The sequence below is a fragment of the Scyliorhinus torazame genome, chromosome 2, assembly GCF_047496885.1.
Source record: "Scyliorhinus torazame isolate Kashiwa2021f chromosome 2, sScyTor2.1, whole genome shotgun sequence".
NCBI lineage: Eukaryota > Metazoa > Chordata > Chondrichthyes > Carcharhiniformes > Scyliorhinidae > Scyliorhinus > Scyliorhinus torazame.
This window is the reverse complement of record NC_092708.1, coordinates 83,180,062-83,196,468: the sequence shown is the minus strand read 5'-3', so window position 1 is coordinate 83,196,468 and position 16,407 is coordinate 83,180,062. Positions and strand designations below refer to the sequence as shown.

General features: G+C 47.7%; 1 protein-coding gene across 2 annotated transcripts in view; it reads left to right on the top strand.

The window, feature by feature from the left end:
* The first annotated feature begins 7,412 nt into the window (after positions 1–7,412).
* The window catches only part of tgfbr2l (transforming growth factor beta receptor-like), a 146,083-nt gene continuing 137,088 nt past the window's right edge, over positions 7,413–16,407 (top strand). The window contains exon 1 of one of the 2 annotated variants that reach the window (XM_072473185.1): positions 7,413–7,537. Coding sequence is in view for 1 of the 2 variants with exons in the window: in XM_072473184.1 (XP_072329285.1) it covers positions 9,667–9,718 (52 nt within the window). In the remaining variant the exon portion in view is untranslated. Of the gene's footprint in view, positions 7,538–9,453; positions 9,719–16,407 lie in introns of those variants that run through there. The other variant, XM_072473184.1, reaches the window with a different exon arrangement.

Below are 16,407 nucleotides of genomic sequence, written 5' to 3'. Positions count from 1 at the left end.
GGCTGCAAGAGAAGATGGAGGATTTGGAGAACAGGTCGCGCAGGCAGAACCTGAGGATCATTGGTCTCCCGGAGGGTATTGAGGGATCGGACGCAGGAGCATACGTGGTGCGAATCCTCGAAAAGCTGATGGGAGAAGGTGCGTTTACTCAGCTCTTGGAGGTGGACAGGGCACACAGAGTGCTTGCGAGAAAGCTGCAGATGAATGAGCCACCGAGGGCGATGGTGGTGCGATTGCATAGGTTCCGGGACAAGGAGCAGATCTTCAAGCGGGCCAGGCAGACGAGGAGCTGCAAATGGGAAGGCAACAAGCTGCGCATTTACCAGGACTTGGGTGCGGAAGGGGTGAGGGTCGGCCTGCTGTACCCAGCTCATTTGTGGGTCGCCTATGAAGATCAAGAACTCCATTTTGCATTGTTGGAGGAGACGATGAACGGCGTGAAAGACGGGACTGGCAGGAGATGGAGGACATTGAACTTGGGGACGGGTAATTCTGTACTTGTGCGGCATAATTTCTTTACTTTTGTGTTTTGTATGTTTTTGTTTCGTACCAAGATTTGAACCGTTGCTCAGTGTTGTATGTGGGTTAACTTTGTTCTATTTGGAGGATGGTGGGTGGAATTTTCTTCTTTGTGTCTGTTGGGGATTGTAATTTGCATATGTATGTTCGAGCAGGGGGTGGGGAGGGAGATCAGTGGGTTGTAGAATTCTTGATGCCACGGGCGGCGGCTACCAGACTAGCTGGGCGGGCTAGCTCACAGAAGCGCATTGGGAGCGAGCAGATTTGTTTGTTATGGGAGGTTGGGATTGTTGTTTTGTTTAGGGGGTTGGGGGGGGGGACTGTTCTGCTGACAGGGAAGGGATTGGCGCTTGGAAACAAATGGGAGGTCGATGATGATGGACACCCGAGGGCGGACCTGAGGAGGCAAGGGCCGGAGGCTGGCCTAAGAAGGGTGATGGATGATTGGCCGGGGGGGGGGGCTCCGATCAGGCTGATGGTTGATCACATGGAACGTGAGAGAGCTGAATGGGCCAGTGTGTTTGCGCATCTGAAGAGGCTGAAGGCAGATGTGGCAATGTTACAAGAGACATACCTGAGAGTGGTGGATCAGACTAGGCTGAGGAAGGGTTGGGTAGGGCAGGTATTTCATTCGGGGCTAGATTCTAAAACTAGGGGGGTTGCGATCTAGATTAATAAGCGGGTTTCATTTGAGGTAGGGAGCATAGTGGTGGATTCGGGGGGTAGGTAAGTTATGGTAAGTGGGAAGTTGGAGGGGATGCTGGTGGTCTTAGTAAATATTTATGCACCAAACTGGGATGACGCGGAGTTGAGACGGGTGTTGGGGAAGATCCCGGACTTGGACTCACATAGGTTGATTATGGGAGGGGACTTTAATACGGTAATTGAACTGAGGTTAGATTGGTTGAGTTCAAGGATATGGAGGGTGCCAGCCGTGGCGAAGGAGCTAAAAATGTTTGTGGTGGTGTAGATTGGTGGAGGTTTGGACGGCCAAGAGCGAAGGAGTTTTCTTTTATCTCCCAGATTCACAAAGTGTACTCCCGGATTGATGTTTTTGTTTTGAACAAGGCTTTGCTGGCTAGGGTGGTGGATGCCGAGTATTTGCCGATCCTTGTGTCAGGCCATGCCCCACACTGGGTGGACTTACGAGTGAGCAAGGAGGGGGGTCATTGCTCGCAATGGAGACTGGATGTAGGACTGTTAGCGGATGAGGGGGTGTGTGGACGGATGGGGGAGGCCATCCGCAATTACTTGGAAGATAAATGACATGGGGGACGTTTCGACAGCAATGGTGTGGGAAGCACTGAAGGCGGTGGTTAGGGGGGAGCTAATTTTGATACGGGCTCATAGGGAGAAGGTGGAACGGGCAGAGGTGGATAGGCTGGTCAGGGAGATATTCCAGGTGGATAGAAGGTACTCTGAAGCCCCGAAAGCAGGGTTATTGAAGGAGCGGCAGAAGCTGCAGATGGAGTTTGGCTGTTATCTACAGGGAAGGCGGTGGGGCAGTTGAGGAAGTTGAGGGGGGCGATATATGAGTATGGTGAGAAGGCCAGTAGGATGCAAGCACACCAGCTAAGGAAAAGGGAGGCAGCCTGGGAGCTAGGAAGAGTGAAGGACCGAGAAGGAAAGATGGTACTGGACCCAGCGGGGGTGAATGCGGTGTTTAAGGAGTTTTACAGTCGGCTGTATGAGTCGGTGCCCCCAGCTGGATGGAGGGGATGAGGCAGTTCTTGGAAAGGTTGAAGTTTCCGAAGGTGGAGGAAGGTTTGGTGGAGGGGTTGGGAGCTCCGATCGGGATTGAAGAAATACCAGAGTGTTTGGAGACCATGTCGTTGGGCAAGGCCCCGGGACCGGATGGCTATCCAGTGGAATTTTACAAGTTCTCTGGGATGCTGGGCCCGCTGCTGAAGAGGGCATTTAATAAGGCAAGGGAGTGGGGTGTCCTTCCCCCAACAATGTCACAGGCTTCGATTTCTTTGACCCTGAAGCGGGAGAAGGGCCAAGAGCAATGTGGGTCATACAGACCAATCTCCCTATCAAATGTTGATGCCAAATTGCTGGCCAAATTCCTGGCCTTGAGGATAGAGGACTGTGTTCTGGGGGTGATAGGGGAAGACCAGACAGGGTTTGTAAGGGTAGGCAGTTAACGGCCAATGTTAGAAGGCTACTGAATGTGATCATGATGTCCTCCGAGGGGACGGAGGCGAAGGTGGTGGTCGCTGTGGACGCAGAGAAGGCCTCCGACCGGGTGGAATGGAATTATTTGTAGGAGGTCCTGGGACAGTTCGGGTTTGGGCAGGGCTTGATTGACTTGGTTTGGTTGCTGTACCAGGCACCGATGGCGAGTATGTGGAAGAAGTGTGTGAGCTCGGACTATTTTAAATTGCACCGGGGGACAAGGCAAGGATGTCCCCTCTCCCCACTGATGTTTGCCTTGGCTATAGAACCATTGGCGATGGCGCTGAGAGCGTCAAAGGACTGGAAGGGGCTAGTCCGGGGGGAGGGGTGGAACACAGGATATCGCTACATGCAGATGACCTACTCTCATATATTTTCGACCTATTAGGGGGAATGGGGGAGATTATAGCGGAATTTGGCCGGTTCTCGGGGTACAAATTGAATATGAGTAAAAGTGAGGTTTGTCTGGTCCAAGCGAGGGGGCAGGAGAGGAGACTGGAGGAGTTGCCATTGAAGGTGGGAGGTAGTTTTCGTTACATGGGTATTCAAGTAGCAACGAGATGGGAGCAGCTACATAAGTTATATCTGGGCCAATTAGTGGAACAAATGAAGGATTGATGTTTTTGTTTTGAACAAGGCTTTGCTGGCTGGAGGTGGGACATGTTCCCATTGTCACTGACTGGGAGGGTACAGAACATAAAGATAACAGTTCTCCCAAGATTTTTGTTATGTTTTTCAGTGTCTCTCTATTTTTATTCCAAAGGCCTTTTTTAAGCAGGTGAACAGGGTGATATCTGGGGTTGTGTGGCCCGGTAAAACCCCACGAGTAAAGAAAGTGTTGCTGGAGTGGAACAGAGGGGATGGAGGACTGGCACTGCTGAACTTTAGGAACTACTACTGGGTGGCGAATATAGCCATGATTTGTAAGTAGGTAGTTGGGGAGGGGTCGGGGTGGGAGCAGGTGGAGGCGGCATCATGTAAGAGCATAAGTTTGGGGGCATTGGTAATGGCACCTCTGCCATTCCTGCCGGCCCGGTACTCCACAAGCCCCTTGGTAGTGGCGGTCCTGAGAGTCTGGGGGCAATGGCAGAAGCATATGGGAGTAGAGGGAGCATCGGTGTGGGCTCCAGTTTGTGGTAATCACCAGTTTGGTGCCGGGGTTGGTGGATGGGGGGTTTCAGAGGTGGCAGAGAGCAAGTATTGAGAGGCTGGGCGATCTGTTTATTGATGGGAGCTTTCCCAGTCTGGAGGATCTGGAAGTGAAGTTTGAATTGCCGGGAGGGAATGGGTTCCGATATCTCCAGGTAAGGGATTTTGTGTGAAGGCAGGTTTTTACCTTTCCACTCCTTCCGCTACAGGGAATACTGGACAAGGTAGTTTCTAGAACGGGGGTGGGGTAGGGGAAGGTATTGGAAATTAACAAAGAACTCATGAAGTGGGAGGAAACCCAGATAGGGGAGACAAAACGTAAATGGGAAGATGAGTTGGGAAGGGAGTTAGAGGCGGGTCTCTGGGAGGATGCCCTCAGCAGAGTCAATACGTCCTCATCCTGTGCCAGGCTCAGCCTGGTACAATTCAAGGTGGTCCACCGGCCACACATGACGGTGGCCCGGATGAGCAGGTTTTTTTGGGTAGAGGACAGGCAATGTGCAGGAGGGCCCGCAAATCATGTCCACATGTTTTGGGCATGCCCGAAGCTCAGGGGATTCTGGCAGGGATTTGCAGATGTCATGTCCAGAGTGTTAAAGGTGAGGTTGGCACCGAGTCCAGAGGTGGAAATCTTTGTAGAGTCGGAAGACCCGGGAGTCCAGAGGGCGAGAGAGGCTGATGTTTTGGCCTTTGCCTCCGTGGTAGCCCGGAAACGGATCTTACTAGCGTGGAGGGACTCAAATCGCGCGAAAGCAGGGGTATGGGTTAGTGACATGGCTGGGTTTCTCAGGCTTGAGAAAATCAAGTTCGCCCTGAGAAGTTCATCATTAGGGTTCGTTCAGGAGGTGGCAGCCGATTATTGACTTCTTCGGAAAAAATTGAATCGTCAGCAGATTAGTATAGGGGTGGGGTAGTTAGGGAGCAAGGGGGTGGTATGGGGGAGGGAGTTGGACTATGTCAGTCCCGCTTAGGCGAGAACTGTGGGAGATGGAGGGGTGTGTTATGCATTGAACTATTTTTATATCTGTACTTGTGTCTTTTGTTATTATGAAACTATAAATGCCTTAATAAAATGTTTTTAAATCTGCCTCTGAGTTCACCACCACCTTCACAATGGGGACCTAGGGATGGGCAAAGTGCTGGACTAGCCAGCGATGCCCACACCACATAAATTGAATAAAAAAGAATGTATAGAACACTTCCACAAATGGCAATGTGATACTGACCAGCTCATCTTTTATTGCTGTTAAATTGATTGATGGGTAAATATTGGCCAGGACATCTTTGGCATCCACCCCAGCAGGCATGGGGCCTCAGTTTAATATCTCACCCAAGAGCAGTGCTGTGGAGAGGCATCAGAGAATGTTGTGCTCACATTCCTGAACCTTGTTCCTCAGAGGCGCGAGGGCGACCAATTGAGCTGCAGCTTTGCTCTTCTGAGCAACTCATTTTGGCAGTTCCGTCAGCCAAATTGACATTGAGCTGACTTGTGCACATGAACTAGGCTCACATTACTGTCCAGTACAGGCAGAGTGCTATACAGTCAGAATCACAGCCTTTTGGATGAGCTGTTAAAATGTCCCCATCTAGTGAACGTGAAAAAAAATCCCACGGGACAATTTGAAGAAGAGCAGGGGGATTGTTATTCACCCTTAAATACATATCCATCAATCAACATCAATGAAATGGATTATCAGATTGTGTTAGCATTTTCATTTTGGGGGATCGCTCATTGAATGGCGAAATGAATGGGGTAGCACAGTGGTTAGCACAGTTGCTTCACAGCCCCAGGGTCCCAGGTTCAATTCCCGGCTTGGGTCACTGTCTGTGCGGAGTCTGCACGTTCTCCCCGTGTCTGCGTGGATTTCCTCCGGGTGCTCCGGTTTCCTCCCACAGTCCAAAGATGTGCAGGTTAGGTGGATTGGTCATGATAAATTGCCCTTAGTGTCCAAAAAGGTTAGGAGGGGTTATTGGGTTACGGGGATAGGGTGGAGGTGTGGGCTTAAGTAGGGTGCGCTTTCCAAGGGCCAGTGCAGACTTGATGGGCCGAATGGTCTCCTTCTGCACTCTAATGCTATGATTTTATGAAACACTGGAGGGTGGAAGTGAGGGATTAAGTGGGATTAAGTGCAGACTCGATGGGCCGAATGGCCTCTTTCTGCACTGTATGTTCTATGTTCTATGGGCCGAATGGCCTCCTTTTTTGCGCTTATGGTCTTATCGTCTATGATCTTGCTGTGTTCCAAGTTCCTCCCAGATTTCCCTCATTATAACAGTAACTGAGCTTCAGAAGAAGCCCTTTGGGAGATCATGAGGCCGTGAAACGTTATAATTATACCATATACGTTCCTTACTTTCTTCAACTGTTCCGAGAGGCTTCGCCCACGCCTGTATCGGAGCATTTTGTTGTCCCCTGGGCAACTCTGTTACAGACTCCGCCAGCCAGGAGCCAGCCAATGTAAGTTGCGGTTCCGACTCATTGAAAGCTGAACTGTGCGCTGCTGCTCCCAGGTCGGGGCTGCATTGTAAATTCACCCTGCGTGAATTCAGGCAGGTTTCCTGCTTTCAGATTGCAATGAAGGATGGTTAAAAAAAAGAGTGCCATGGATCAGCTAAACCGGCGTAAATTCTGGTATATTTAAAAATAAAACAAACAGCACCGAATTATTTAACGATATGAGCAAAATAAATCATTTTGAACGAACATTTGATGCTTTTGTAATTTAATAATTTGGACCTGTAAGTAGAAACTATAGGCCCACCAGCACTTTGTACGACGTGTCCTTGTGGCGCGAACTATGTGATTTGATCATTTTTAAAATTCTATAGTAACAGCGACAGCCAGAATTCACTTTTTCAGTTTTAATGATGACAAGAAGTTTCGCCTTGATTTTGTGGGCGGGGCTGCAGAGGAGTTCAGGTAAATAGTATTCCTCGCTTTTTGCAACTCACTGATAAATCTTAATGATATTTCCCTTCAAAGGTCTGAGGCGTTTAACGTAGCCCGTTTTAATGACACGAGAAGATAGTTCCATTTTGTGATTAAACGCCACTCTTATTTCAATGGAATATAAACATGCAGTGGCCCATATTGACTGTATGGCAGCCACATTATCGACAAAGACTGCGTGGGCATCATATTGGCATAGGTGGGCAGGACAAAGAAGAATAATGTGTACTTTACAAATCAAGCCAGCACATCGCTGGGTCATTTAAATTACGTTAATTAAATAAATTAAATAAAACTAGCAATGTGGCTAGTATCAGTTATGGTGATCATTGAACTATTGGATTGGTTTTAGGTAAGGATATCTGCGGCCCTTTGCCTGTTCTGGCCTTTCTGAGATTCCCGCGATGTGGTTGACTTTTAACTCTTCTAAACTAGCTCAGCCATTTTACTGGCCAAAGGCAGGTAGGGATGGACAATACGTGCCAGTGACTCCCACATCCTGTGAACGAATATGTGTGTGTGCGTGAGCGTTGGGCTCAGATGATCCCCCACGCCAGCTGCTCCATTATGGACGACAGAATTTCTTTCAGGTTCACTTTAAGAGCGACGCTGACAGATAAAACAGATGGCGGACCAAATACCTTGCTCTCTGGGCCTGCTTGTACATTGGCCGTGGAACAGTGAAAATCAACGAGGATGAAACATAACAAGCAAATGGAACTTATTTACTACTGTATTTCGGTAATGTACTGCATTGCACCAATAGAATGGGCACGTTTAGCTTATACTGGGCAAACCGATAAATGCTGGCAATGTTCAGGAGCTCTGGCAGCATCTGTGTTCCACAAAATTGAGGAGTTGACAGCAATATGAGGAAGCAAGAAACAGCGCACATAACCCACTGTGGTCAACTGTGCTTGCGATATTTTTAAATCTTTAAGCATAGCAAGAACACCAATAGAATATAAAAGCCACAATCATATTAAATGTAACCTGGCAGCGACGAACTAGATTGTCGTCAATCATCTAACCACGCGCTCAGAATTCCATAGAAATGGGATGGAAGTAACTCACTTTCAATTTCAACAAAAAAAAAGTTTGCCGAATATTTCAAAGCCAGCTTGAGTTCTTCTGAACTGTAATTTCTTGCAAAAGATGCACATCATTTATATTTGCTCTTTTTAATATCCTGTCCCTCCTTGTGAGTACACCCATTGTTTTTGAATATGTTTTGAGATGTAATTTTTTTTAAAGAAAGTCATATTTCAGGGGTATTGATTTTCTGCAAATAATTCCAGATCTTTACACTAAGCGTTTTCAGTTTTAAATCATCTTTATACCTATAGCAAAGTAAATCTTCTGGAGAGTGAATAAAGTGGCCGCTTACCATACGAATTTCATATTTCATAGCATCAAATACCTTCCAACTTTTGAACCAAAACTTTGATTTAATTTCAGTCGGTTCAAGTCCCTGGTGTTTTATTTTTTTAATTGGGAAGATTTATTTCGATTTAGGGATTAAGCAGTCCCCTTAATTATTTTGAATTTTCTCCAATCAACTAACAGGAAAATAGGTTTCAAAGGGATTATGTTTAGAGTGAATGCCAGAGTGCTTGAATTGAAATTAAAATATGTGCTGAGAGTAATTACTAAATGAAATGTATTATTAACATGAGAAATATGTTCATGCCCTTTGATATTTTTCTCCTACGAACCACCTAATGAATGCTTCTATGGTGCCATAGTAGTTAGCACTGCTGCCTCACAGCACAAGAAACCCGGGTTCGATTCCCGGTTTGGGTCACTGTCTGTGCGGAGTCTGCACGTTCTCCCCATGTCTGCGTGGGTTTCCTGCAGGTGCTCTGGTTTCCTCCCACAGTCCAAAGATGTACAGGTTAGGTGGATTGGCGGTGCTAAATTGGCAGCACGGTAGCATAGTGGTTAACACTATGGCTTCACAGTGCCAGGGTCCCAGGTTCGATTCCCGGTTTGGGTCGTCACTGTCTGTGCGGACTCTGCATGTTCTCCCTGTGCCTGCGTGGGTTTCCTCCGGGTGCTCCGATTTCCTCCCACAAGTCCCGAAAGACATGCTGTTAGGTGAATTGGACATTCTGAATTCTCCCTCTGAGTACCCGAACAGGCGCCAGAGTGTGGCGACTTTCACAATAACTTCATTGCAGTGTAAGCCTACTTGTGACAATAAAGATCATTTTTAAAAAGATGCGCAGGTTAGGTGGATTGGCCGTGCTAAATTGCTCTTGTACAGGTTAGTTTCCGGGGGTAGGACGGGGTGGACCTAAGTAAGGTGTTCTTTCGGAGGGTCAGCACAGACTCAATGGGTCGAATGGCCGCCACTGCATGTTGGGATTCTGTGATTTGATACTCGCTTTTCAAAAGCTGTTCAGATGCTCAAACTTCGATGCTTACTTCCATGGAAGTCCAGGGAGAGTGTTTACTGTGATGGGCTAAGATGTAGTCTCATTCCGCCCACGTTGCGTTGCCAGTGCTGTTTCGCGCGTGAAATTAACATTCCGAGTTGCAAAAGTTAGCGAGTGGCCGTTCGTCTGTTGCATTGTGGAGAGTCAGTGTTGGATTTTGTTGTTGTTGAGGCTTTCCTCCTTCTGGGCGCCCCCCCCCTTGTGGCTGGGGTTTAAAGCCAAAAGTTCCGAACAGCTGGCTCCAGATCCGCCCAGATCGCAGACCCCGTCCAAGATCCACCCACCCTCCCTAAAGCCGTCAACATCATGACTCACCCACATTTCACTCTCCGCCTGCTATGTGCTCTTTACACCAAATCCATACAATGGAAGTAAAAGGCACAGATTGAGAGTTCGGGGCTTTTCAGCGGCACTTTCCATGCTGAGAGGAGAATGGGTTTGTGGAGTGCCCTAACCCCAACATCTGTCTTGGTCCTGGCTTCCGGTAAGTGAAAAAATAATACTGTCAGCATTTACTGCGGGGATCATAAATCCCCCCCCCCCCGCCCCCAAAGCAAAGCTCTCGCCACTGTTTAATTCCGTCTCCTGAACTGTAAATTCAAACCTTTTGTTTTGAAAACAATTGAATCCTGTCTCATTTAGAATCTCAGATTTTCTAAATGTCACTGACGGGGGGACTGGCCTTTCGATCGTTTCACGGTGTAAATGGAGATTTTTTTTTTGCACGAATTGAACATTTTTGCAGCCCTTTCCCCAAGTTTTCCCGAGGACAGCTTTGTGCCGAAATGGCTTGTGCTTCACACCAGTTCAGTCGGTTGATGTTTCACACAGGCAAATAAAACAAAGAGCAGAGTTTCCTATTCTCGAGAAAACCTCTGGCCACTCAAATTCGCTTTTGTTAACAGAATCCTCTTTATAAGTCACATTTGTAGAAGTGTCGTAATCTGTTTTTGAATGTGTCCATTTTTGCAAGAAAACGTGTGAGTTAGGGGGGTTCACGCGTGTTCACATTTGCGGTTGTGGGTGGGGGAGGTGGGGGAAATAGTTTCATTGTTGAGCTTTTCTGCACACAGTACAGTTCGCTTCCTGACTGACACAAGTCACTCCAAGTTTGTTGTGAGATCCCGGTGGATCTCAGTCGGACCGAATACGTTTCCATCTCTTTTCCAAACCATTCTGCTTTTACATTCGCTAAATTGATGTTGTCAGCTATTGCAAGTTGCAAACTTAAATTGTGATTTAAAGAGCACGGCGTCAGCAGTCTCTTGGACGAATTTGGGTTTGTGGAGAATTGGGAATCAGATTCCCAGGGTGTTTCCACACGCTAGAGGTCACTGTTCGGACTGGGGGGGGCGGGGGGGGGGGGGGGGCGAGGAGGGTTCCGTTTAAACAACAGCAATGAAGTGTTAAAATCTCGCATTGTGACTTGAAAGACACGAGCCAAAACCGTGCCTGTGGCACACTCTTCATGAAAGAGATATTAAGATGTTCGAATATTGATTGGTTCCCGCGGATTTGGAAATTTACAATGTGGGCATTGCTGTCCTATCGCTTTAGATGCCCCTTCTCAGTCTTGCACCGTGCATTTGTCGTATGTTACATGTTTTCATGTATGGAACGATCTGCCTGGACTGTACGCAGAACACTACTTTTCACTGTTCCTGGTACACGGATAATAAATAAATCAAATCACCTTTAAGCCCTGTTCTCAAAGGATTTTTTAAAAATTAGTTCTGCCTCATTTTAAAGCGTCCAGTTTTCCTGATTTTCTAACACACACGGATTTGTCACTTTCTCTCTAAATGGTTTCATTCAGCTCCCACTCTGAGCTAATTTAACATTTTCCACAGATTTACATTAGGTGTAAAACAATTTCTTTAACTCAACGGTTTTCTCAAATTACAATCATATTTCCGCAGTCCCCTCGGGGGCGATGGTAGCATGGTGGGAATGACACTGGACAGGTGGTAATGCCAGTAATACAGAGTTTCAGGCTAATGCCCTGGGGACATGGGTTTGAATCCCAGCATTGGCAACAAATGTTGTCTTGCCAGTGATATCTACATCTCTTCTGTACCAGTAGCTCCACTCACTTCCACTTTACTAATTATTCTTTGAGATGTTAACATGAGAAGTGCTTATATAGTGCTAATGAGCATTATAAATGCTGACATACAATAGGGTTATTCAAAATCTTGATACAGGAAATAAGGGATGTGCACACAGTCTATGCTTTTTATGTGATAGCTCTTTTCTCCTTGTTCCTCTCAGCTAGATACATTTCACTTTCACTATTCCCTGTGCTTTACAATTTCCGTGTCAAACCTAAATATGTTATGTTCATTGCCCACATGGTTCCCAATACTTACATTACTTACTTTCCCACTTCACTTCCCAGAACTGGATCCATGATTGGACCAAAAGCATTTTAACCTAGAAAATTGACTTGGACATGCCCTTCTTTTCCAATTATGATACTTTTGTCCCAATCTACAGTAAAATCTGTATTAATTTGCATGCGCTGAAAATGGGTGGTGCCAGTTCATAAAACGTGCCAGTTAACAGAGTTCCATCTACCAATGAAATACAACACAAAATCTATGGTATGAAATAGCCAGCAAGTACTCAGGAAGTAACAAACATGTTCCTTTTACTCTAATCTTCAATAGTAGACTGAAATATAAATTCAGGTATAAAATAATACAGTATACTGGTGTGGGTTCCAGATAGCTTTGTGATTACTTCCGGTTGGTAAGGTGCTGGCTTGTATGAGGGGTACATCAGAAATTTCGGTTAGTAGTGAATTCCAGTTGATTTTAATTCACTAAAGACGCCTTTGCACCTTACCTTTTATTAGGTAGCATGATAAGATCATTAATAAGAAAGTACTGACCATGTCAACATTGAGGCTATGATAATCAATATTCAGCAGATGGACTGGACCGATTGTTCAGTTGGACAATATCATGATAGGGAGATATTAGATATAGAAATGGGGTCCAAAAATGAAGCTGATTTGAAGATTTAAACTGATTGAAGGAAAATGCCGTTAGTCCGAACTCAAAAGGATACACCCATACCTGGCTGAGTGACATGCTCCCATTCAGACTTAAACTCGTTAGGAAATGCATAATGTGATTCACCAAATATCCATTGTCTTTCAGGACATTCCAGCATGATCAGACATTGTCCCATTGACAAAGACTGATGGTCTAGTGGCCCATCAGAGGAAAGTAAAAAGTAAGGTAAAGTCGCCATAGTTCCAGATGACTTTAGGCTGCTTTCCCCTTTGAGGAGGAGAGTTGACTGGTGGTGACCTAACCCGAGGCTCTTCACATCTCAGGCGAGGGACAAGGTTGAGAAGGTGGGCCTTCATGAATAATGTTCTTTTTAAAAATAAATTTAAAGTACCCAATTCATTTTTTTCCAATTAAGGGGCAATTTAGAGTGGCCAATCCACATATCATGCACATCTTTGGGTTGTGGGGTGAAACTCACGCAGACACTGGAAAAATGCGCAAACTCCACATGGACAGTGACCCTGGGCCGGAATCGAATCCAGGTCCTCGACGCCGTGAGGCAACAGTGCTAACCACTGCTCCACTGTGCTGCAACCGCCCTCCCCCCCTTCATGAATAATGGAAGGTAGTTGGCTTTGTGTAAATGGCAATGGGCTATCAGCCAAATAACGAGAATAGATTCAGTTTTGACCATCTTGGGGGAGAAGCTTTGTTTGAAGGGCTGGGCGGAGCTCAGCCAGAGAGAGAGAAAGAGAGAGAAATCCTTTTGGGAGCAAAGGGAGAATCAGATAGCCAGCCAAGAAGATAGGTCAGGAAACCTGGAAGCAGAAGGCTGTGGAGAGCAGCCACTCAGGTCAGGTATCCTGCTAGCTTAAAGATGTAAACAGCCTTGGAACAGGTCATGAAAATGGCCAGAGAGAGAGAAAGCTTGAAAAAGGATTTGGAAAGAGATGTCCTAACAGAAAAAAGATTGCTTCTTAAATGAAAGTGCTACTTTTACCTGGATGTATAAGTGGAACGAGAGCTGTATTTTAATGCCAAACGTTGTTTAATGGGATCTGTTAATGTTAGAACTGTGAGGTTTGAAAGTTTAAATATTGTTTTCTTTTCTTCTGTTTTGATAACATTTTGTTTATAAATTAACAAAGCCCAATTTCTTATATTATCTCTCCCAGAACGAATCTATCTTTTCTGTATAGTTTCAAACTTAAAAACGTTATGCGCCTGGTTCAGTATCTTCGCATTTCTAAGGTCTGACCAGACATCCATAACAAACAACATAGAATCATAGAATTTACAGTGCAGAAGGAGGCCATTCAGCCCATCGAGTCTACACTGGCCCCTGAAAGAGTACCCTACCTAAGCCCATATCTCCACCTATCCCTGTAACCCAGCAACCCCACCTAATGTTTGGACACCTCAGGGCAATTTAGCGTGGCCTATCCACCAAACCCGCACATCTTTGGACTGTGGGAGGAAAACCGGAGTGCCCAGAGGAAACTCACGCAGACACAGGGAGAACGTGCAAACTCCACACAGTCACTCAAGCCGGGAATCGAACCCGGGTCCCTGGTGCTGTGAAGCAACAGTGCTAACCACTAAGCTACCGTTCCAGTCCAACATATGCGATTAAATTTTCTGTTTGGGAGAGAAAATGTTGACGCCGGGATTGAATTGCGTGTGGTTCGCGTATTTATTGGGGGCGCTATTTCTGGAGCAATTCAAGACATGCTAAGACTCTGCCAAAGGTGAATCGAGAGTAGTTCTCATTCCCACCGTCATAGGATTTGCTGAGGCCGGCTTTGGCACTGGAGAGTTTGATGAGGTGGAGCAATCCACTCCCCACACACTCTCATTCCAGACAAGAAACTGGCCCCGCAAAGAGTAGCACCACGCTTTGTGGACCCGGAGCTTCATCAAATGTTGAAGGTAGTGGAGGAGAGACTGGACACCCTCTTGCTCAGGGTGGGCAGGAGGCTATCGCCCGCGGTCATTAACTGGGCCTGGGCGGAATTGTCCAAGGTGCTCAGCATGGTGAACCTCACCAGGTGGACTGACACGCAATGCCGCAAGAAGGTGAACAGTCTCCTTGGGACAGCTCAAGTGAGCCACCAACTCTGTTCCCCTGGCATCACTCCTGTCCCTCACTCCTCGCATCACATGCCCGCTCCCATTGAGGCCAATCAATCCCACCTGCCTGCATCTCCATCACATCTCACCCTACACCACACCAAACCCCATCTGTATTGTCCTCTTTGGCCAGGTACCTTGCACACGCATTCCAGCAGTTACAGACTCCCCCATGTAACCTACCTCCAATAATCTTGCCATGTCTTTTATGTGTCCCTTAGAAAAAAATGGCCCATAACAGAAGGGAGCAGGAGAAGACCGGAGAGGGAGTCCTGGACACCTGGGCTCTCAACCCCGCTGAGCAGAGGTTGATGGCATTATCTGGAGAGATGCAGTATAGGGTGATCTCCCAGGTGGAGGTTGGCATGTGACAACCAAGTGAGCCCGTAATACAAAATGATGTCACCTCTCTCTCCCAGACCACTCCTTCCCAAGATGTCACCATGTGTCTTTTGTCTTGCAAGATCACCATGAGACTGGCCCATCTGCGATGCCTCGCCCCCAGCCACAACCCGAACCCACCCCGAAGGAGCATTCCGGGGACAACACCGACTTCTTGGCATTGCGTTCGTCTGCACCCTCCACCATTGCAGAGACTATCACCTCGGTGGAGTATTTTAGTGAAGAGGCTCCTGGGTCACATTCTGATGCGCACGTCACACATACTGCAGCACATCAGGTGGAGATAGGAACCCCCAAGGGAGCAGATGGTCGGAGGGCTGCCCGGTCCCAGGGACCAGCTGTAGTCTGGGCAGGTATAGTGCTTCTGGAAAGTACGATTCCATCACTGATGGAGATGCAGACCCAGAGCCAGGATCAGCAGGAGAGGGTGTCAGCAACCTTCCAGTGCCTGCAGGTGCAGTTTTAGGTGTCCAACCGCCTTCAGGTCCAGGAGATTGTGCCAACAATATGTGGTACCCAGGCCAACACTGAACGGGTAGCGTCCGTGGTGGAAGCCTTGGGTCAGAAAGTCACAGCCATGGGTCAAGAATTTCAAGGCTTGGGGCACACTGTGCGGTGCTGGCTGAGGTTGAGGACAGGGGAGCCCAGTCACAGGCAGCATTTTTCGGGCCCACATGGATAATGCTGGGGCGCCCCAGAGCTTGGCCCAGCCACAACAGGTCATGGCTGCGGGCATCGCGAGCATTGGCCGGACGCTGACTGACCTGGGCCAGTCGCAGAGAGAAATGGCCGAGGTGCAGAGGGATATGATTCACACCCTGAGGGATGAGGCCCAGACTCTGTGCTCAATGATTGAAGGCCTCGAGATCCTGCTTGAGACGAGCTGGCCACCAGGACTGGCAACATCAGGTGATGGTGCAACCTCCGGAGCCATTGAGTACCCAAAGGAAGGAGGATGTGGTGGGACCCGTGCCGGTGCCTCCTGCAGGACGTGCTGGAAACTCAGCGCTTCTAAATCCCCCTACTCACCACCTGACACTGGTTATCTGCTGGGCAGTGGCCAGAACAGGGTGATACTTCGACACCTGTAACACCTGAAAGTCGACCAAACCCATCCAGGTCCAGGCCATCTACAGGACGGCCACGAAAGGCATGTCAGATCAGAGGACGAGATACTCAGCAGGCCACCTCCATGTCTGATGTGTTGTCTGGGGTCACACCTAGAAGGAGTGGTAGGCCATGCAAAATAAGGAAGGTACACACCAGTTAAGTTGGCACGGGTGCAGCACATAGGTTAGAGGTAGTGGTCAGGGTGCAACAATGTGTATAGTCACGATTAAACACTTTTTCACCAACGTTCCAATCTGCCTCAATCCTCTATCTGAGGGTGTGAGGGATGGGCTGAGTGGGTGTAGAGGTTGTGCCAGGTGGAGTGTGTGAGAGGTTGGTGGTGTGGGTTGCGGGTGTTGGAAGATGGCACGCGGCAGAGCCCCCAGGACAATTGTACGCTCCAACTGGGATCAACCTCAGAGGCAGCAGGGAATGGGATCAGAAGTGTGAGGCCACCTTGTAGGACAGCTTTCCCAATGAGTATCACATCACCGCTCATCATCCCCATGAC